At 45.5% G+C, this 22454-nt stretch overlaps 3 protein-coding genes across 4 annotated transcripts; 1 reads left to right on the plus strand and 2 right to left on the minus strand.

The window, feature by feature from the left end:
• The first annotated feature begins 6588 nt into the window (after positions 1 to 6588).
• Positions 6589 to 11366, plus strand: LOC136520038 (cell division control protein 48 homolog C-like). The gene is made up of 10 exons (XM_066513434.1): positions 6589 to 7846; positions 8495 to 9108; positions 9460 to 9612; positions 9839 to 9955; positions 10040 to 10144; positions 10331 to 10396; positions 10483 to 10547; positions 10634 to 10835; positions 10975 to 11118; positions 11230 to 11366. Exons 1-10 carry the CDS (start codon positions 7045 to 7047, stop codon positions 11275 to 11277), a joined length of 2316 nt encoding a protein of 771 aa, XP_066369531.1. The 5' UTR covers positions 6589 to 7044; the 3' UTR covers positions 11278 to 11366.
• A 282-nt stretch (positions 11367 to 11648) lies between these two features.
• LOC136520043 (haloacid dehalogenase-like hydrolase domain-containing protein Sgpp) lies at positions 11649 to 12847 on the minus strand. The gene is made up of 2 exons (XM_066513444.1): positions 12693 to 12847; positions 11649 to 12527 (listed from the first exon to the last, which is right to left on the minus strand). The coding sequence occupies exons 1-2, from the start codon at positions 12698 to 12700 to the stop codon at positions 11789 to 11791; spliced, it is 747 nt and encodes a 248-aa protein (XP_066369541.1). The 5' UTR covers positions 12701 to 12847; the 3' UTR covers positions 11649 to 11788.
• Positions 12848 to 13186: 339 nt separating this feature from the next.
• Positions 13187 to 20562, minus strand: LOC136520040 (haloacid dehalogenase-like hydrolase domain-containing protein Sgpp). Of its 2 annotated transcripts, XM_066513440.1 has the most exons (5): positions 20387 to 20562; positions 14714 to 14822; positions 14443 to 14597; positions 13807 to 14068; positions 13187 to 13674 (listed from the first exon to the last, which is right to left on the minus strand). In XM_066513440.1, the coding sequence occupies exons 1-5, from the start codon at positions 20422 to 20424 to the stop codon at positions 13480 to 13482; spliced, it is 759 nt and encodes a 252-aa protein (XP_066369537.1). In that variant the 5' UTR covers positions 20425 to 20562; the 3' UTR covers positions 13187 to 13479. The 2 variants fall into 2 exon arrangements, with proteins under 2 accessions (XP_066369537.1, XP_066369536.1); XM_066513439.1 differs by lacking the exon at positions 20387 to 20562 and having other exon boundaries at positions 14714 to 14996.
• Positions 20563 to 22454: the final 1892 nt, after the last annotated feature.

Consider the following 22454-nt stretch of genomic DNA (forward strand, 5'->3'; position numbering starts at 1 on the left):
CATCCAGCGACGCCATCCTCCTCAGACCATGATCGGTGATATCGACGAAAGGGTAACGCGTTCCAAGTCTTATCATATTTCCCATTTCGCACATTCGGCTTTTGTCGCTAACTTTGAGCCCGAAAGTACTGGACACGCACTCTCTGATCCCGATTGGGTCAATGCTATGCACGAGGAGTTAGAGAACTTTGAGCGGTATCAAGTTTGGGTCTTAGTTCCACCACCACCCGAGTGTCATCCCATAGGAACCAAGTGGGTGTACAAGAACAAGCAAAGTGAGGATGGAGTTGTGGTGAGGAACAAGGCTAGGCTGGTAGCGTAGGGGTTTAGCCAAAAAGAGGGAGTAGACTTTGAGGAGACATTTGCTCCTGTGGCCCGCATTGAGGCCATTAGGATCCTCCTCGCCTTTGCAGCATCCAAAGGTTTTAAACTCTACCAAATGGATGTGAAGAGTGCTTTCCTAAATGGCTACATAGAAGAAGAGGTGTATGTGAAGCAGCGTCCAGGCTTTGAAAACCCCAAATACCCAAACCATGTTTACAAGATACACAAAGCCCTTTATGGCCTGAAGCAAGCCCCCAGAGCGTGGTATGAGAGGTTAAAGTCGTTCCTATTGGCTAAGGGGTTTGAGATGGGTTCTGTAGACAAGACGCCTTTTCTCCTCAGGCATGGCACTGACATGCTCTTGGTACAGATTTACGTGGATGATATTATTTTCAGTGGCTCCTCTCACGGTATTGTTGCAAAGTTTTCTGAAATGATGAGCAGGGAGTTCAAAATGAGCATGATGGGCGAGCTCACATTCTTCCTCGGACTTCAGATCAAGCAGAAGTAAGAAGGAACCTTCATCCATCAAGGCAAGTACACGAAAGACTTATTGAGGAAGTTTGACATGGGTGAGGCGAAGCCCCTCTCAACACCCATGTCAATGACTACGGCCTTGGATGAAGACAAGGAAGGCGAGGCGGTGGACCAGAAGGAGTACAGGAGCATGATTGGCTCCCTCCTCTACTTGACAGCAACACGACCCAACATCCAGTTTGCCGTGTGTTTGTGCGCCCGTTTCTAGGCTTCTCCGCGCACTTCACATCGACATGCCGTCAAGTGGATTTTCAGGTATCTCCGGTTCACTCCTGAATTTGGCCTTTGGTTTTCCGCTTCTTCTTTGCTTTCTCTCTGTGGTTACTCGGACGCCGACTATGCTGGTTGTCGAGTTGAGCGCAAGTCCACCTCCGGGACTTATCAATTTATCAGCTCTTCTTTGGTGTCATGGTCTTCTCGCAAACAATCCAGTGTAGCCCAATCCACCACCGAAGCCAAATACGTTGCTGCTGCCGCTTGCTGCTCATAGCTCCTATGGATGGTTGCCACTTTGAGAGATTTCGGACTTGAGTATAGGAGAGTGCCACTTTTCTGTGATAGCACGAGTGCCATTAGTGTTGCAAAGAATCCAGTGCTTCACTCCAAAACCAAACACATCGAAGTCCGTTTCCACTTTCTCCGAGACCACTATGAAAAAGGCGACATTGATCTCATCCACGTAACCACCCAAAACCAGCTTGCAGATATCTTTACAAAGCCTCTTGACCAAGCCCAGTTTGCTCGCTTGTGAGGGGAGCTTGGAGTTTGTTTCCCTTTTTAGAGGAGGGGAACTTTGGTTGTTGTATTCTAGTTTTGCTTTTCTTTGTAGTTTAGCCTTTGTTTTTGTTTTTATATCATACTTGCATATCATATCAGCATGTATCATATTGCATCCTGAGCTTCATCCTTATAGTAGCTAGATTGACACCTTGCTCTTGTTGGGGTTGTTATGGATATACATGATGTGCTTTTGGCTTAGGCTCCTTTTGATCAATTGATGCATGTTATGAGCTAAGCTTGTTTTTCCAAACTGTGAACTTGATTAAAACTTATTGGAACATGAAATGTGTTCACCACTACTTGTGGCAACTAGCATGTGTAGAATGTGTCGAGATCTTCTTTGCTTCATATATATGCTTAGTTGCTACGGCTCATACCTTGAGTTACACACTTGCTTGAGAAACTTGAATTTGTGCTAAAACTTGAAAAACAAACTAAGTGAATTGAAAAGATCGGGATGGGTCTGTACTATCCTATGTCAGAGTATCGAGACAGCTCCAAATTGCACTTATTGGTAAACTTGAGCTCTGTAATGGATACCAAGATCATTGTCTAAAGCTCCTGATTGCCTTTGGCATAGGCTTGACATGGTCGCTAAATTAGGTTTTGATGGCACAGATAACCTCCCGCACACACTTGTCTGACAAACTTTGGTAATAAGCTGCATAACTTCGATAAATTTCAATTAGTATCTAAAATTTGATCAAACCACAAGTTTGTCTCATGACATGATGTGTGAACTTTGTTTGGGGTAGTTCACTTTGCATACATGTGTAGCACAAGGTCGATCTCCTGTCTATTTTTGCTATGTGCTCCTTTGGTGGTGAACCTTCTTTTAAAATTGCTCAAACTTGATCAAACTTGCTTAAATGCCATATTTCGTCTCATTTGGTCACTTTGAGCATTTGCTAGCACTTGTATGTGTTGCTATATATATACATGACAACATCAACTAGAGCATCCTTTCAATCTACTTGCTATAATCTTGAAGCTTTTGCATTCGTGCATTTCTGCATTCATAGCATGATTTGAGGGGGAGATACAATCTTTGGGCACTAGCTTGATAAGTGCATATGTCAACAAGGGGGAGAAATATTGAGCAAAGGGGAGAAATTTTTTAAAAATCCACCCAAAGTTAAGAGATGCTTTCATTTGTGAGATTGCACCTGTTCAGGCAGGGGCAGTTGCACTTTGAGTTGCTTTTTGCTAGATGTGTTGAGCCTTTGCCTCTTCTTGAGGGTCTAGCAATTTTCCCATTTTTTTCGAGCTTTGCTAGTGGTGTTGAGCCCGTTGCCTCTTCTTGAGGGCTAGCTGTGTTTTGCTTGGTTGCGTTGAGCCGTTGCCCGTGTCTTTGGGAACCAAGCTTTGCTCATTTCAAATGACCCCGTTTTGTTTTTTTTTGGCTTTTGGTCATTTGGATGAGTTCTCCTCTTCTTCCTTCTTTTCTTCTTCTTTGCTCAAGCTATTTGTGTGGTGGTGTTGACAATGCACTCATCAAGGGGAGATTGCGAACACAAGGTTGACAAGTACCCTTGTGTGTTCGTTTTTGTGTGATGAGTGATTGATCAACGTGATCCACGAATAGGTTGAGTCGGTTACTAACTCTACCATGGCGAAAGCTATGTGTGCATGTCTCTTGGCTCGTGGTGTGCAGGTGTGGAGCACGGAGGCGGTAGTTGACGGCGAGGTGAAGGTCAAGGAGGACGTGCTGTGCCGACGGACCGGGACCGGTGAAGGACAGATGTGAGGCTTGGACCGAGGGACCTGTAGGCCGGGCGACTAGCCGCGGTGGCTGACACTTGGAACATCAACAAGTGCAAGAAGACATGGGGTGACAGTGTTGACCGGGTCAAGACGGCGAACGCATGAGTCGAGCAAGGCTCAGGAGGACTTGGCGGGCTGGCCGGTCGAGGACGGCGGTGACACGTGTCGGATGGTGGGGGATGCGTATGGAGTACGCTACCCGCGGACGGTTTGATGGTTTGGGTCTCAAAACCATCGGATGGACGGTTTACGGGTTTGGGCCTCAAAACCCGGGCGGAGGTTCCGAGGAGGGGTGGACGGCACGTGGCGGCATCGGGGAGTTCGCGTTGAGGCGAAGCTACCGGTGAGAAGGCGCGGTGGCCGTCGGATCAAGATTACACCGGGTTGGACAACAACACCCTTGGGCTTAGCGGTTCAACTCATTTGTATCCAGGGGCAAAACTGGAAATGTGTAATAGCCCTGTTAAATAGGATGAGGGAGCCCCCATCTCCCTCACCTCTCCCATTTTTCTTTTTCTCCTTTTAGACTTAGGGTTTCTTGCTCTTGAGAGAGGTCCAAGAGCTGAAAAATTCGTCCTTGGTTTTCTGAGATTTTTGGTTTGGGAATGGAGGCCTGAATCCTCCTCGTGCCCTCCGGAATTCACCATGTTTTTCTGTTATTTTATTCTTCACCGATTTGGTGTGTGCAATTTTTGTTCGTTGCTTTTCTCCTCCCGTTTTTCCCAAATCTTGCAGATCTAGAGTTTGAGTTGATCTCAGGCAATGATTTCTTGGGGATATATTTGTTCCTAGTCGAATTACATATCTGCAAAATTTGGGATCGAATCATCGAGTGTGGAGTCGGATTGCGTCAATTTCGTGTCCGCTCGTTTTTTTGTTCTTCGTTTTCAGTCTGTGTTCGTGCAGGATCTGTCTAATGGGTGGACGCAGCAGCGCTACCAGCGCCAGTGCTCCTGCACTGAGCGTGCTCAAGTCTCTCGTCAGTTCCAACGTTTGAAGCTCCCAGGCCAAGTTTGCTAATTTCTGTGTTCTTCCGAGTCTATTTAGCCCTTGTTTAGTTCCACCCCAACTTCCAAAAAGTTGCTACAATACCTGTCACATCGAATGTTTGCGGCCCGTGCATGGAGCATTAAATATAGACGAAAAGAAAAACTAATTGCACAGTTTGGTGAGAAATTGCGAGACAAACGTTTTGAGCTTAATTAGTCCATGTTTGAATACTATTTGCCAAATAAAAACGAACGTGCTACAGTAGCCCCAAAATCCAAATTTCTCCCACTAAACAAGGGCTTATTTCATTTCTCTGTGTTCGTCGTGTCCTAGAGCAGGGAGAACCAGCAGCGTCGCTGCAGTGCCTATGCCCCTCCCAGTCTAGGACGAGCAGGAGTCCAGGCTGAGCTACCTGCTCCTCTCTCTGCTCTTTATTAGCCCAGCACAAATCAATGCTTGACCATGAGCTTGTGCTTGCATAGCTCCAAGAGCATATCACTTGAATTGAAATGGTGTTCAGGAAATGTCTCAATCAAACAACAGTACTTTGAATATTAAATTTGGTCTCAAGCTCATTATTGCATTTTACTGAATCTCTCTTGGTTAGCCGGTTACTGTATCTATATGTGAATTTGCTTCTGCAAGCGTGCTACGTGCTCATCCATTTAGGAGAAGGCAGGCTTGTCATTGCTGCTGGTAGGCTGTGCACCTTCGAGTGCCGTGCAAATCCAGCTCTCTCCTTCTGAGTATGTTTTGCAGGTGTGTCTTACGGTGATGGTGTCCAGCTCTTGTTGTTTTGTCCACAGCTCGGTCATTTGAGTTCTGATTCGTTTTTGGTTGGTTACATTGGTTTCGTGGTGTCCCGCTGTGTTCCTAGGGAACATCCATCCACTTATTTGGGTCGTGGACATCATGGTGTTTGGTTTGCGAGTTTGACGGTGATTTTGGGACAGTGGCCGAAAAAATTTCGAAAAAAAATTTTCGGCTCCCATCCACCCCCTCTAGTCGCGTTTTCGGTCCTTCAATGTCTTTGACGATGATGGACGTACTGACCCTCCGGTGCAAGTGCAACAACGGAATAAGCATGGGAAAGCCTCTTACTCGGCCGCATTATTCGGTAGAGATGTAGATGCATTCAGTTTCTTCTTAGAAGCATTTCTTTTGGTGAATTACAAAATATCGGTCTCTCGGATTGTTTGGCTAGCAGCTGGCTGGATTCTGATCTTGAAGGGTGACAAAAATCATTGCTTTACATGGAGAAAATCATAAAAATAGATAAAATGGTAAATTTATTTACGAGTGAAGAACAATCTATTTTAATTGGTTCTGCTCAAGAGGATCACTAGAAATATTTCTAGAGTAGAGAGGAGGTAGCAGAGTAAGAATCGGAATCGGGAGGAACTACCCTGGAGGTGGTTCTGGTCTCTAGTAAAAAAAGGAAAATCACTGTAAAATTTTCTATCTAGAAACAGAATCGGCATTGTTTTCTTTTTACCTTTCGACAGGTTTCTAGTGATTGTGAAGAGCTCACTCTCCCTTACTCGTTGTTCCGACCCTAAAAAAAAACTCTTTTTTACAGTAAAAAAACCTTTCTTGCTAACAGATTTTTTATTGGAATTTCTTGAATTCTTGGTAACAGATTTTTTTTAGGGGAAGTGGTGGGCATAAAGGTTGGTTGGGCCTTTCAGAGATTCACTAGGACAGTGCACGGCGTTGCCCGCGCTTGGAATGTGCCCACACATTGTTTCTAGGTTTCGTAGTTAGACCATATTTTAATTTAGTTTAATGAAATGACAATTGTAGGCCAACTAAAAGCCCAGTATTAGTTGGGCTTTCCCTTAACATTTTTTTTAACAAGCTGAAGTGCCGGTCATGGAGTATGTAATTTTTTATTTACCTATACCCTATCGGTAACTCTACATTTTTTTTTGTATCGTGAGAAGTCCAAAAGGCACCGGCTGCTTGTAGCATCACTCATGCTGTTAGATTGTCATCCATCGGTTCAGATTTGTGAGATGACATCGTGATGATGTGGCGAAATACTTTTTCGTTACCGCGACGCGGTTTGAGTCATTAATTAAAGATGTGGGCTTTCTTCTATATAAAAAAAAGATTTGGACTTTCTATTGGCATTGTAACACAAATCCAGCCAGAACATATACTACGGGGCTGTTTGAACGGGAGGATTTTCAAAGGAATTTTATTTTTTTGTTTTGCTAACATCATACATAGTTCCGAACGGCGGAAAGTAGCCAGCCGGTCCAGAGGAAAGGAATCGCGTGCGGGAAAAAAAAGCATCCACTCCGAGCCGTGGTTTTGCGGAAGTCCGAGGCCAGGGAAGAGAAAAACATTATGCTCATCATCAATTCCTATGTTATAAATTCGTGTGTTTCAAATAACCTAAATTCTCTCTTTCTGTGTTTTCCTGCGTTTTTTTCCGATTCCAGCGCTTTTTGGATTGCTTCGTTCATGGGAACGGAAGCAAAAAGGGAAGGAAGCATCAGCCCGCCAGCTCGGCCCGCCGTTGGATTGCACGCTTCGGCCGCGGGGCTGCGCGAGTAGGGTTTGGCCAGGCCGCCGCCGTCCCCTCCGCCTCTCGCCTCTCCTCTTCGTCGCACGCGGCAGTCGCGACCCCGCGTCACGGCGCCCATGGCGAAGCGCCCGCGCCACGCCGGCAACGGCGCCGGCCGCTCCCAGCTGTCGTCCTTAGAGTGGGAACTCCACCGCCGCATACTCAACGGCGGCCTAGCCCGCCGCGGCGCCTCCGCCGAGGACGTCGCCAACACCCTCCGCATCCACCACCCGAAGCTCGGCCGCCATAAGCACGGCCCCTTCGTCGCCTGCGTCCGCCGCGCTCTCGCTTCCATCCCCATCCCCTCCCCCGCCTCCCCTTCCTCCTCTGACTCCTCCTCCGACGACGGCTCCTCCGCCTCCCGCCGCCGCCACGACGCCCACGCCACCACCTCCTCCTCCACCTCCGTCTCCGACGCCGCCGCCCACCCGTCGCCACCAGCCCCCACCTTCGACCTCACCAACTCCATTATCCGCTCCAACTACGCCGCGCAGACGGCCAAGCGGAACCAGCAGCTGGAGATCGAGGTCACCGCAGAGAAGCCGCGCCGCCTCATCACGGCCGACGGCGGTGGCGGCGGCGACGCCAAGCCGGAGGCCGCCCTGTCTGCTGCTGAAGGGTTCGGCAGAGGGGACAAGGGGCCGAGGTTCGCTGACCTCGGCGGCATGGAGGCGGTGATCGAGGAGCTCATGATGGAGGTGGTCGTGCCTCTGTGCCATCCTGAGCTGCCGCACCGACTTGGCGTCAGGCCTGTCGCCGGGCTGCTGCTGCACGGACCGCCTGGTTGCGGAAAGACCACCCTTGCCCATGCCATTGCCAACGAGACTGGCTTGCCGTTCTATAAGATCTCCGCACCGGAAGTCGTATCTGGGGTGTCTGGTATGTTTTCTGATTCCTTGCATCAAAATAATGAGGGAGAAAGCTTGATGCTTTGCTCGTGTTGAGTATTTGGACAAATGAGTTTAAGCTGCTAGTCATGTTTGATTATGAATATGTGTGCTGCCTGTGCCCTTTTGCTTGATTAGATGTCATCAGTGCAGGCTGTAAAATTAATGGTGCTGTTTACCTTGCAAGATGTGTATTTAGCATACTAAATGTAGCTGTCGCTGTGGGAGATTGGTGTTCCTAATATTTTGCACAATCTAGGAATTGATGAAATAGGATGAGCTCTGTTTAGGCATTGTCAATACTCAATATCTGGACAAGTTTTTCCTAATATCAGTGTAGTGCTCAATAAGCCAATAGTATGTTGTTACTAACAAGGCACTACCATATGTTAAACCTGGTTAGCCATCATGAAATCAGAATCATGCTAATAGGTGCTGAAAGAAAAATTCAGATGTGAGGATATATTTCGAAGATCTGGTATTGATCCAGCTTTGCTGCCACCCTTATGACTTAGCCAACAAATGTGAGGATACATATTCTCTTTTTGTGGATAAACATTCACTTGTGCACAAGGATAAATTCAAATTCTCTGTCAGAATTCATGCAGAAGCTGACCTCATTATGCCTATGTTCTTGCAGGAGCTTCTGAAGAAAACATCAGGGGCTTGTTTCAGAAGGCCTATCGGACTGCTCCCTCGATTGTATTTATTGATGAGATAGATGCAATTGCATCCAAGAGGGAGAATCTGCAACGAGAGATGGAACGGCGTATAGTTACTCAATTAATGACGTGCATGGATCAATTCCACCAGAATATTGGATCGGGCAGTGGCAATTCGGATGCTGAGTCATCTGAAAAGAAACCTGGTTATGTTATTGTCATTGGAGCCACAAATAGGCCTGATGCTGTGGATCAAGCTCTGCGAAGGCCAGGAAGGTTTGACCGAGAGATATCTCTTGGTGTTCCAGATGAGAATGCACGAAAGCAAATACTGAAGATGCTTACTCAGCATCTTCGACTTGAAGGCGAATTTGACTTGTTCAAGATAGCTAGGGCGACACCAGGTTTTGTTGGTGCTGACTTGAAGGCATTAGTGGATAAAGCAGGGAATCTAGCAATGAAGAGAATAATTGATGAAAGAAGAGTTCAATATCGCCGTGAGCATGATGGGAATAGCAAGCATGACTGGTGGAGACAGCCCTGGGATGAAAGTGAGGTGGAGGGCCTACATATTACTATGGATGATTTTGAGGTAAGCTTTGCACCTTTTCTATGAACAGCACATGTCCAATAACTCTGTTAATTTCATCCAGTGTAAGCTAGATTTGGATTATGCCTTGATCCATTTTTCCCAAAAACCTTTTATCTTCTTATTTTGTTAATTTTTAGGACATGTCTTTCCCCAGTAACCTTTGTATTTTTCACTTTTAATTTAGATTTAATGTCATCTAAGCTGCTACAATTTGCAACATGATCGATTTATTTTCTTTTCATGCCACCTCTGTATATCATGGCCATGCCTTTCCCTCTAGTTCTATTCTGTTATATTTTTATCAGATCCATGGACTATTATTTTTAATAATCTTCTCTTCACTATCTGAAGGAAGCAACAAAAATGGTTCAGCCATCTTTGAGAAGAGAAGGGTTTTCTTCTGTCCCTGATGTCACATGGGATGATGTTGGAGGTCTTGATTCATTAAGAAAAGAGTTTGACCGCTGTATTATTCGTTGTATCAAGCACCCTGAAGACTATGAGGTGAATGCTGAATTGAATTTACTGCCTCAGAAGTTTATTTTACAATTCTTATTTCCGTATCATGTCTAGTCATCAACTTTGTGATACCCGTAGAAGTTGAGAGAACTTGATTATTTCTCAATAAGTTCATTCACAGCCATACTGTTTTTTTTTTCAATAACTGTTAACCTTTTGTATTTACATTTGAGTATCGTTTTCATGCCCGCTTTGTTTCGTGTCTTTCAAGGTGTTTGGAGTGAATATGCAAGCTGGCTTCCTGTTGTTTGGACCTCCTGGTTGCGGAAAAACACTAATAGCAAAAGCAGTGGCACATGAGGCAGGGGCTAATTTTATTCACATCAAGGTAGTTGATGCTTTCATATTTTCACATCAGCTTTTCAATGCCATGCAAAGTAGTTCTAAGCTTTTTCTTTATCTGGTTCATTAGGGGCCTGAGCTATTGAACAAGTATGTTGGGGAGAGTGAATCGGAAGTTAGGAAAATATTCACTCGTGCACGGACTAACTCCCCATGCATCCTATTTTTCGATGAGGTAAGAAATCGCATGCAGCCTGCCCTGTAATACATTATGTTGAGGAAAACCTGTATCGATTGCTTTTGCTTCAAACAAGTTTGGGATGTTTGATGCATTTATTGTACTTAGTAACAAAGCAACTTGGTTTGGAGAGCTGTATCTCTTGGTATGGTGTTCAAGTTCTTATTCCATATGATGTGGCAGGTTGATGCTTTGACAACAAAGAGAGGGAAAGAGGGAGGATGGGTTGTTGAACGTCTCTTAAATCAGGTTTGAGTATTGTACTAGTTTGTGCACTTCTTCATTCCTTTGCATTGCTTTTCTGTTCTGTGTTATTCATATTCTTCTGTTCGCAGTTACTTATCGAACTTGATGGTGCTGATCAAAGACAAGGTGTCTATGTGATAGGAGCTACAAACAGGTAATTGTCAGCAGCGGACTGGTCTACCATTTTACATCTTTATCCCTGAATATATTATTGATACCTGCAGCCCCTTTCTGGTGTAGGATTGATGTGATAGATGATGCTGTTTTACGGCCTGGTAGATTTGGAAAGAAACATTATGTACCTTTACCTGGTGCCGACGAGCGGGTTTCAATATTAAAAGCACAAGCTCGTAGCAAGCCTGTCTCGGCTGATGTTGATTTGGATGCACTTGCACGTCGTGCTGAATGCAACAATCTCACTGGTGCTGACCTAGCATCACTGGTAATATTTGTGATATTCCATTGATCAGTTGTTCTTTATGTTGCCCAAATGGAGCACTAGTGCTTCAGTTTGCACAATGAATTCAATCTAGCTTAGTTGAAAAGATATCTGTATCAAACTAATGTGCTTCTTTCATCAGGTCAATGAAGCAGCCATGGTAGCATTGGAAGAGAGATTGGAATTCCTTGAGAACGGGACATCCTCAATGAGTTCGTCTTGTTTGATTGAGATCTCGCACTTTGAACGCGCTCTATCGAAGGTTAAGCCATCAGTATCTGAACAGGTATAGGCAAATGCTAGAATGATTTCCTGATGTCAGTGCTAATTTTTCAGCTCGCCATTGTGCTTCTGTCTCGCCTATTTCTCCCTTTGACCTTGTTCTCTTTTGCTGCAGCAAATCAAACATTACGAGGCGTTGTCAAAGAGATACTCGTCAAACTGATCTATCACCATGTCTCCATCTTGGTGTGTATATGAGGACCTTGTGAAAAATGTACTGTCTATACCATGTTTGCAAGGCGTGCACCGTCACCAGCGTACCCATTTCTGAAGTGCATAATCTCGTGTGAGCTCTAGCGGGAGAGTAGATATAGAATCCTCCTACATTTCTTTTTCTCGCAATCAGTTTTGTGGAAAATGTATTGTCTGTACTTTTTAGCCATGGAACAGTGTTTTCCTCACACAACGTTTCAGCATAAGCCAAATCTCAGCATAAGCGAACAGGGTGCACCGGCACCAGCTTATCATTTCTGAAGTGCTTAATCTCGTGTGAGCTCATGCTTATAGATATAGAATTCTGTATTTTCTCGCAATCAGTTTTGTTTTCACTTATCAATTTTGTATGACCTCATCAAGATACATCATCCACGAATGAGTTCTAATTCAATTCAATCATGCGTGAATGAAAGTGAAATATGGCATTGTTTTTTGCTACTAGTGTACTTGTCCCTCAGCTACAGTTGTGTATGAGTTCCATTGGCCTCAGCAGCAGCTTCAGGCTTGGCGGTGTCCAGTTTTTCCAATGCCGCCCAGAGCTTGGGATCTTCGTAGTCCCTGATAACGAGCGTGGCGCCGACGGCGAGAAGCTTGCTCTCCCGGCTCTCCTCGGCGATGGCAACCACGGGCATCCCTGCCGCAACGCCTGCCTGCACGCCAGTGGTGGAGTCCTCAAACACGATGGCGTGCTCCGGCGAGACGCCGAGCAGGTCGAGCGCCCTGAGGTACGGGTCCGGGAAGGGCTTGAATCGCTCGCACTCCTCGGCGGTGACGACGAGCTGGAAGAAGTCGGAGAGTCCGAGGATGGAGATCATGAGCTCGGCGTTGGCCCTGGGCGCGTTGGTGACGGCGGCGCGCTTGAGCCCGCGGTCGGCGGCCCAGCGGCAGAGCGGCGTGAGGCCGGCGATCTCCCGGAGCCCCTCGCCGGCGTACCTGGCGAAGAGCGCCTCTTTCTCGGCGAAGAAGGCGTCAAGCCGCGCCTGGTCCCAGTCCGGGAACAGGAAGCGGCCAATCTGCTCGTTGCTCCGGCCGGCCATGTGCGCCATGCCGAACTCCTGCGTGATGGGGACGCCGTTGTTGTAGCCCACCTTGAGGAGCATCTCCGAGGTGGCCCTGTGGTGGAACGGGTCGGAGATGGCCATGGTGCCGTCGATGTCAAAGAGGACGGCTTCCAGGGGAGCCACTCTGCCGATCCCACTGCAACCACACACAGAGACAGAAGAGATCAACTGGGATGGCCATGGTTGCAGAGAACTTGGTTGGATTGAAATGAAATCTTGACAGTCTGTCTCTGGGGGGAATAGAACTGAATGAAATCATGCAGAAAATACTCTAGATGATGATGGTTGTGGGCAGGGTTACCTTTCCATGGCCGGTTGCTGCTGGATGCCAAATTGGGGCTTCTTTTGATCTTGTGGTCACCGCTGGAAGTGCTGATGCTGCCTGGACATTTTATAAGGAGAAGACTGGAGAGGGAAGGTTGGTTGGTGAGGATTCGGTCGTTCAATTGGTGCGGTTGGTGGCTGCTAGTCCTCATCTCATGTTCCACACCTTTTTCTTCCTTTTGACCAGTGGCTGCCTTTCCAAACGGCGTTCAAATTTTTTGTTATTTTTTGGACTCTCTAACTCAAGTTTACGAGCCCATATCAAAATGCTACATAGCCACATAAAGGCAGAAACCACTTTCAACACGGTTTCCGTAGCCACAGCTAGAGTTCAAAATGAAAACAATGATGAATTTGACAAACAATCAGCATGGTGCGTTTCAACACATTTTCCCGTTGGGAGGGAGTTTCCATCTCATCTTTCTTTCAGATTAAAGACTACTCAAAGACTGCTGAAGCAACAAGTCAATATACAGAGATGGTACGCAACAAGGCGCAACAGCTTTGTCATAGAGCGAGTCCCATACTCGCATCCACCAAACAATCGTAACCGCTGGCAGAAGATTCCCGAGTTCTTATTTGGTCTCAGTTTCATCAAGAAGAAAGAAATAATATACCAAACTAGAGTCTCAGAAATACCCTGATGAGCTCTCTCTGTGGTTACTCGCAGTCACAGCTGCAACATAACTAGGAACAGAAATGTGTTCTAGCCAAATTTGATTGGCGATAAATCTAGTTAATGAATTGTTCATCATCATATCATATCATGCGCTGCCCTTCTTCAGCTTAGCTTCCTCCCTGTCGATCTCTTCAAGCGCTGCCCAGAGCTTAGGATCTTCGTAATCCTTGATGAGCAACACGGCTCCTGCTTCCAGCAAGGAGTTCTCTGGGTTCCTTGTCGCTAAACCAACGACAGGCATTCCTGCTGCGACGCCTGCCCGTATACCAGAAGGAGAATCCTACACCAACCAAAATCTCTCATCAGTGACTACTACTATTTTTTTTTATGGTCGCCGGAGGGGGAGAGAATCCCCCACCTGGATATTATATCAGACCACAAAATTCCAGTCATAAAGCTGTGTTTGGTTTACCTCAAAGATGAAGGTGTGCTCTGCAGACACCTCAAGCTCCTTGAGAGCCTTGAGGTAAGGGTACGGCGCAGGCTTTGGCTGCTCACATTCACCTCCAATGATAACAGCCTGGAAGAAGTCTGAGAGGCCTAGAAGGGAGATCATGAGCTCCTCGTTGATCCTTGGGGCGTTGGTTACTGCTGCGCGCTTGTACCCGTGGTCTTTGACCCATTGGACCACTTTCCCTAGGCCCTTTACAGGTACCAAGCGCTCTTTTGCCAAACTGAAACAAGGGAACAACTAGAAACATTCACTCTATCGTGTTATCGTAATGACTAATGAACCTATCAGTTCTCTGATGTAATGCAATGATTATTAAAGGATCACATTCAGCAGCAAACGGGTGCTGTAAGAAATGACAAAACCCTCAACAACCTAGTGTAGTACCAAATGCTGACATCGCTCTGTGAGTAGCAAAGGGGTGTTTTTCACGTGACATGGCTCAATTCGATGTTTTTATGTGCTACATATATGGTACACGAACGAGTTGCTGCTGTAATATTGGATAACACTCTGATTCTCTGAATCATTTAGTTATCTTTTTTTGCGAGGACATTCAGTTATCTTGATGATGCTGAGGAAATCACAAGTATGTACCTTCTGTATTTAGCTTCCTTGTCATCCAGGAATTTGGGCCCCTTCTCAAGGGGCCAATCCAGGAACAGGTTCTGGGCAGCTTCGACGTCACTCCTCCCAGCGATATTCTTGATGAAGAACTCGTCATCTATCGGCACACCGTTGTTGTACCCGATCTGCGTATGCCAGCCATTTGGTGAATCAAATCAAATCACATCACATCACATCACAGCTTTGTTGGTTAAAGAAAGTAAGAAACATGTGTGTAGGAAATCCATCCATTCCACCGTACCTCGAGAAGCAGCTCTTGGAAAGCGAGATGGTGGAGGGGATCCGAGTCGCACAGCGTCCCGTCGATGTCGAACAGAACCGCCTGGACGGGAACAGTTGTCGTGAGGGAGCTGCAGACCATGCCCAGCATTAGAATCATCAGATGTTCAGGAACTTGGAACAAGTGTGTGTGTGTGTGATAAATCTGACGCTGCAAGTTGCTAACTTGCATCGCTCGATGGTAGTCACTAGTCACGCAACACGAAGGTTTCAGAAGAAGAGCAGAAACAGCATGTAATGATGTTCACACGAACGGCAGTAATTTATATTGACCAACCACGCACGTACTTTCCACGAGTGGTCGGTAAATCTGAAACTGTAGCGAACTAACGTTAATTGGATGGCGTTGTGTTCACCGTTGACAAAGAAAAGAAAATGAATGAGCTTGTTGTTAGTTGATCTTCACCAATAGGCCCAATGGTTTATTGGCCTCTTTGATTTGCGTCCTAATCGGGGGCGCCCAACCCTAATATAGTTGGTGGGCCCCTGTCGCACAGCACTATAAAGAGAGGTGGGGATCAGGGCTCTAACTACGAGGTTGACCGGAGCCGCTGTGACCCACCAACAGGAAACCTAACCCGATCTAAAGAGGGTGCTGCCAGCGACGGGAAGACCCACTGACTTCGCCGCCACCAACCTCACCGTCGTCTCTGCATCGCCACTGGACCTCTCCACCACTACGCTGGACTCCACTGCGCCGAGCTACCAAGACACTGGCGTCCAAGCCGATGCGGTGCCATGGACTGAATGATGACCTAGGGCGAGGTACATCAACAGTTTCCCCATCTAACTAAGATGCTTACCCCTGATCTATGTTTTAGAGGTGCACTGTGTAACCAAGAATGATATCAGAGCCGGGTTAACAGTGTGTAGATCAGTATGGGGTAGAGAATTGAAAAAAAATCAAATAAAGAACAAGGGTTCGATCTGTTTCGGATTGAAACCCTAACCCTAACCGAGTAAAAGAAAATAGAAAAGAGACCGGGAGGGTGGCGGGGGTCACTGACTGCCGGTCACCACCGCCACCGCGCGGGGGGAAAGGTGCCGCACCGCCGTCTTCGCTGGCGCGCGGCAAGAAAAGAACATCGGTGTTCGGATCTAAGAAGAGAAGAGAGAGGGGTCTCGGCACTCCAAGCCGAACCCTGACCCACGAAGCACTGTGGGGAAGAAGAACAGTAACCCTAACCCTAACACCAACCCCCAAATCGGTTCAACTCCAAAAAGAAAAGAAAGAAGATCCAAAAGTGGAGAAGAGGAAGAGGGGAAGGGGCTTATCTCGCCGATCTCGAAACAAAACCGAAAGAAAAACCGAATCGGGTTAATCCTAACCCTAACGATTCCTTTAAACTAACCCTAACTGGGTGAAGGAAAGAACAAAAGAAGAGGGATTCGGCCTAGAAGAGAATCAAAGTCAAACCCTAAACCTGTGAAGACCCTCTGGGGAAGAAGACCAGTGGGTCGGATTCCGAACCCTAACCCTAGATCTGAACCCTAATCCCCAACACCGGTTCGGATAAGAGAAGTAGAATCCAAATCCAAAAGAAGAAGGGGAAGGGGAAGAAGAAAGGGAAGGGCAGAGGCCTACCTCACCGCTGACGACACCACCATCGCGCGGGATGAACAGGCGCCGCTGCTGCTAGGGCACGACCCTCACGGGCGCAGTGCACCACCGCCAGGCCGCTCGACGGCGGCGCGCTCACCTGTTGGGAAACGCGCGCGCCGGCGAGGGGGCCGACGACGGCGCCATGGCCGTTTCGCTCTCTCCCAGAGTGTGATACGGTCACCGAGTACCTCGATAGAATAAAGAGTCAGTTCACTGGCTCTTCAAAGACATATGCTACCTAGCTGATAAAGCAGTTGGTGACAGAGAGTTACTCTGGAAATGGTGGCATAAGAGAGCTCATGATGCGTCGTCGAAATTATGGCACTGTCGTTTAGGCCATATTTCGAGGGGGAGAATAGAAAGACTAGTTAAGAATAATATTCTTCCTCCATTAGAGCTCTCAGATTTAGAACAATGCAGAGAATACATAAAAGAACGTATGTAAAGAAAATTAAGAAAGATGCCAAACGAAGCGCAGGAATTTTACAGATTATTCACACAGACATCTGTGGTCAGTTTCCTGTAAAGTGTGTGGATGGTTATGATTTATTCATAACACTCACAGATGATTACTCCCATTATGGCCATTTTTATCCAATCAAAGAAAGAACAGACGCATTGGATAAATTTAAGATATTTAAGGCAGAAGTTAAAAACCAACGCAATTTAAAGATTAAGATAGTCAGGTCCGACCGTGGGGGAGTACTACGGTCGACATACCCCATATGACCAAGTTCTTGGACCTTTTGTAAGGTTCTTACTAGAGAATGGCATAGTAGCCCAATATTCTATACTGGACGAACCTCAGCAGAATGGAGTAGCTAAAAGACGCAATCGTACCCTGATGGACATGGTGCGCAGTATGATAAGTTACTCCATCTTACCGTTGAGCCTGTGGATGGAGGCGTTAAAAACCGTCATTCATATTCTCAATAGAGTACCAAGTAAGTCGGTGCCCAAAACACCGTATGAGTTGTGGACAGGAAGAGTACCCTCACTAAACCACTTACGTGTGTGGGGGAGTCCTGCTGAGGCTAAAGTATTTAACCCAAACAATGGGAAGCTAAATCCCAAAACAGTAAGTTGCCATTTCATTGGCTACCCAGAAAAGTTAAAAGGTTTTCGTTTCTACTATCCAGAGAGACATACAAAGTTTATGGAAATGAGACACGCTGTCTTCCTAGAGGATGAATGATGAGGGGAAGCATGGTAGCTCGAGAAATTGACCTTGAAGAGAAGCGGATGTATGCGCCCACTCCGATAATTCATAAGCTAATTTTCTCACTACCTGCTGTCGCTGCACCGACAGTGCAAGATACTGTGGTGTCAGCACCTGTTGTTATTCCGCCTGTGGCAACAATGAATGACCATGAGGAACCTGTTCTTCAGGGTCCTGTAGAACCTATTTCCACATGAGGGGTAGCAACAACAGCCTCAAACAGAAGATATGCCAAATATGGAGGCCCCTAGAAGGTATCAAAGAGTTAGAAAATTAGCTATTCCTGCTGACTATGAAGTATACAATACTGAGGAATTTCAAATAGAGGATGATCCCACCTCATTTGAAGAAGCCATAAGAAATGATCATTGATCAAAGTGGCTTGAGGCCATGGAAGATGAAATGAAATCTATGAATGCCAATAAAGTTTGGAACTTGAAAATAATTTCTAAAGGAGCTAAAACAGTAGGCTGTAAATGGGTCTACAAAACAAAACTTGTCTCTCAAGGGAATATAGAGAGATATAAAGCGTGACTTGTGGCAAAAGGCTTTACGCAAAGAGAAGGCATTGATTACAATGAGACCTTTTCTCCAGTCTCATGTAAGGATTTCTTCAGAATCATAATGGCATTACTGGCACATTACGATTTAGAATTACATCAGATGGATATAAAGACGATATTTCTCAACGGGGACTTGGAGGAAAATGTTTACATGGCACAACCGAAAGGTTTTGTCATGTAAGGAAAAGAACGAATGGGATGCCGCCTAAAGAAATCCATTTATGAATTAAAACAAGCTTCAAGACAGTGGTACTTGAAGTTTGATCAGACAATAAGAAATTTTAGGTTTAAAGAGAATGTAGAGGGCAATTGTGTCTATACAAAGTTTAAGAATAGAAAGTTTACCATCCTTGTCCTGTATGTGGATGATATCTGGTAGTGATGTCAGTCCACTACTGGAGACAAAGAAGTTTTTGTTCTCAAAATTTGATATGAAAGATCTTGGTGAAACTTCGTTCGTTCTAGGGATCGAGATTCAGTATGCAAAAATGTAGTCCCTCACCTGCTCCTATAGTCAAGGGCGACAGATATGGGGATTTTCAATGCCCCAGGAACCAATATGAGATTGATCAAATGAAATTGGTTCCATATACTTCAACTGTCGGAAGCTTGCAATATGCTCAAGTATGTACGCGCCCTGACTTGGCATTTGTTACCGGGCTACTTGGCAGATTTCAGAGCAATCCTAGAACAGAACACTGGAAATTAGTAAAGAAAGTCTTGCGTTATTTGTAAGGAACGAAAGGCCTCATGATGACGTATAGAAGATCTGATTCACTCCATATAGTGGGATATTCAGATTCTGATTATGCGGAAGATGATAGAAAATCCACGTCTAGATATGTATTCACTCTCGTAGGGGAAGCTATTTTATGGAAAAGCTCAAAGCAAACCGTCACTACATCGTCCACAATGTATGCTGAGTTTGTAGCGTGTTATGAGGCAACGGGGCAGGTGAACTGGCTAAAGAAGTTCATACCCGTTTTGAAGGTGGTTGACGACATATATAGACCACTTAAGTTATACTGCGATAATAATCCGACAGTACAGTATACTCACAACAATAAGTCAAGTAGTGCTGCCAAACATATTGACATAAAGTATTATGTTGTGAAAGATAAAGTTCGGGATCATGTCATAAGTCTTGAGCATATAAGTATCGAAAAGATGCTCGTGGATTCGCTTACAAAAGGCTTACCACCCAACGTGTTCAGAGAACATGTAGCTAGCATGGGTTTAAGGGAAAGTCTAAAATTCCTGGACAAAAGAAGGCCCAAAGTTAAGTAACTATTTCAGAACAGAGTGGTGTGTTGTAGCTGTTAAATCTATCGGCAATTGACCGTGACGATGAAACATGCTCTATACGCTAATCTGTAATGGAATGAACAAAAGTAAATGATATGAAATTAAAAGATGGTAATGAGATCAAGGGGGAGAATGTTAGTTGATCTCCACCAATAGGCCCAATGCCCTATTGGGCTCTTGGATCTACGTCCTGATCGGGGGCGTCCAACCCTAATATGGTTGGTGGGCCCCTGTCGCACAGCACTATAAAGAGAGGTGGGGATCAGGGCTCTAACTACGAGGTTGATCGGAGCCGTTGTGACCCACCAACAGGAAACCTAACCCGATCTAAAGAGGGTGCTGCCAGCAATAGGAAGGCCCACTGACTTCGCCGCTACCAACCTCATCGTCGTCTCTGCATCACCACTGGACCTCGCCACCACTAAGCTAGACTCCACTGCGCCGAGCTGCCACGACACCGGCGTCCAAGCCGCTGCGGCGCCATGGACCGAATGATGACCTAGGGCGAGGTACATCAACAGTTTCCCCATCTAACTAAGATGCTTATCCTTGATCTACGGTTCAGAGGTGCACTGTTTAACCTAACACTTTTGATACCCAACACAGATCGCCGTTGTGTCCTTTATAGAGTGTCAAAGTAATAACAACAAACAAGAGCATTAATTAGGCTTAATAGATTCATCTCGTGATTTAGCCACAAATTATACGATTAGTTTTATAATTAGCTCAGATTTAGTTCTCCTAATTGGCATATAAACATCCAAAGTGACAGGGGCTAGAGTTTAGTCACGTGATCCAAACACACACTTACTCTCGCCGCATGACGAAACAAAACACGCGGATTGATGGCGAGAAGAATCTAGCTAGCGATGCCGTTGTTGTTGGAAAAAAGAAGAAAGAAAAGCAACAACAAAGGAAATTAAAAGGAAGGGGAGGGAGCCTGACCCGACAGTGGGATTGCCATTGGGGGCGGGAGCGGCCATGGGCGATCGAAGCGGACAGGGGCTGGGGCAGAGGACTGGCCAGCGGGCTGGGGCGAGAGAGACGAGCAGCCCAGAGAAGCCTCTCTGGATCGATGGAGGAGGCAGCCACGCCGATGGCCGATGCGATGGGTTTCGCGAATCTGCCGGCGTCCGCGTGCGGGACTCCCGTGGCGCGAGCTTATACACAGACTGGCCTTTTTTCTCTCCGATCCAGGGAATTTTGGATCTCTCTTGGTGTCCCCCTGTTTTTTGTGGTGTGGCCCGGCCCAGCCGCTTCGCCTTGGTCGCCTGCCTTTTGGGCCCCACCCCATGGTGACACTTGTCCATCGCAAATCAGCTGACACTTGTCCATCCTTCTGTTGCAAATCATCAGCCGAAACTTGTCGTTCCTTTTTCTTCTTGTTCTGTTTTGTTGATAAATACTGTTCTAAAATAGATCAACTTCGAGTTGTCATAGGTCAAGTTTGATTAAATTTATAAAAAAAAGCATCCATATTTATACATTAAATTAGTATCACTAAATACTTTATGGAATATGTTTCCATAATCTACTTATTCTATGTAATATTATTCTTCGCTATAAAGATAGTCAAGCTCAACATAGTTTGACTTAGCATGATTCTAATAGTTAATTTATTTTAGGACAGAGTAAGTATATAATATAGGATCTGTTCAACGCTGATCGCTGCAACTGCAGAATCGGTACCCCTTTATCCCCAAATAAACATACATCTCGTTTCACGTGGAGTCAATTTTTTTAAATTTGATTACGATTATAATTTAAAAAGGTATCGACATTAAATTTATTTTGAAAGCATACTCCATACTCAGGGCCTGTTTGGTTCTTTAGTTTAGCGACTAGAGACTAAAACATAGACTAAACTTTTGTCCCCAAACATGTTTGGTTCAAGGGACTAAAGACCATAAAGCTGCTGGATAATGACCAAAATATCCTTCTTAACGCTGGAGGAGGGGTGGAGATTGACAACAGCTTCAGCCGGCTTATCAGCCACAAAAACCATCAGTCGAATAGGTCAAATTATTAAGGGGTATGGGCTGTCCAGTTGAGCCAGTAGTCCCAAAAACCCACTCCTCAAGGGATTACAGCACTAATCCACTTTAGTCCCTCTGTTTGGTAATTTAGGGACTAAATGAGATTAAAATGGGGGGACTACTGAGTAGTCCCATGGAACAAAACAGGTCCTCGATGTAATGATACTTATTATACATCATAGATATTAGTATATTTTTGTATAAATTTGGTCAAAATTTAAAAAGTTTGACTCTCAAGAACTGATATGTGCATTTATTTTGACGGAGGGAGTACCTCTAAAGTACAGTAGTATTTTTTTTTAGTAAGTGAGACTTACGACAACAGCAGGGGCAAGCCAGCAACGGCTACCGATCAAGCTCATAAATATACTACAACCCGAGTGTTTCTTCAGACAAACTAATAGGAATAGGAATAGTCAAATCAAAATAAACTTCACATCGGCCTGTTCGTTTCGGCTAAATTGGCTTATAAGCCATGCCTGAAAGTACTGCTGGCTGATTTGGTGTGAGAGAAAAACATTGTTCAAGCCGTGGATTATAAGCCAGATACGAGTGAATAAGCCGAAACGCCCTATCTCTCACTCTCCCAGGCACGGTGACACATGTCAATTCATCTACCACTCCTGCAGCAGTAGTCCTTTGCATTTTATTTTTTGTTCTTTTTCTCTTCAAAAAACATATTCACGCAACCACAACTTATTTCTATAAGCGTCTTGGAAAGATTGCAAAAGTCAATACACTCGTTGTTGATGCGCACGTCGTCGTATACCACTAAAAAGAAGTAACACATATTAAATAATTTGAGAATAGTTTGTTGTTTTCGCACAATGTATTCACGCAAAGTACTGCTTTCTTCCCTTTCTTCTTCATATTCTTCAGCTTTCACATTTTGTCTTACCCAAAAAAAAAAGAAAAGAAATGATATCCCTGCGTTCACCGTGTTTTTCTCCTCACAACAACAACATAGGAAAAAGGAA

Source organism: Miscanthus floridulus, chromosome 18 (genome assembly GCF_019320115.1).
Source record: "Miscanthus floridulus cultivar M001 chromosome 18, ASM1932011v1, whole genome shotgun sequence".
In the NCBI taxonomy this organism is placed as follows: Eukaryota; Viridiplantae; Streptophyta; class Magnoliopsida; order Poales; family Poaceae; genus Miscanthus; species Miscanthus floridulus.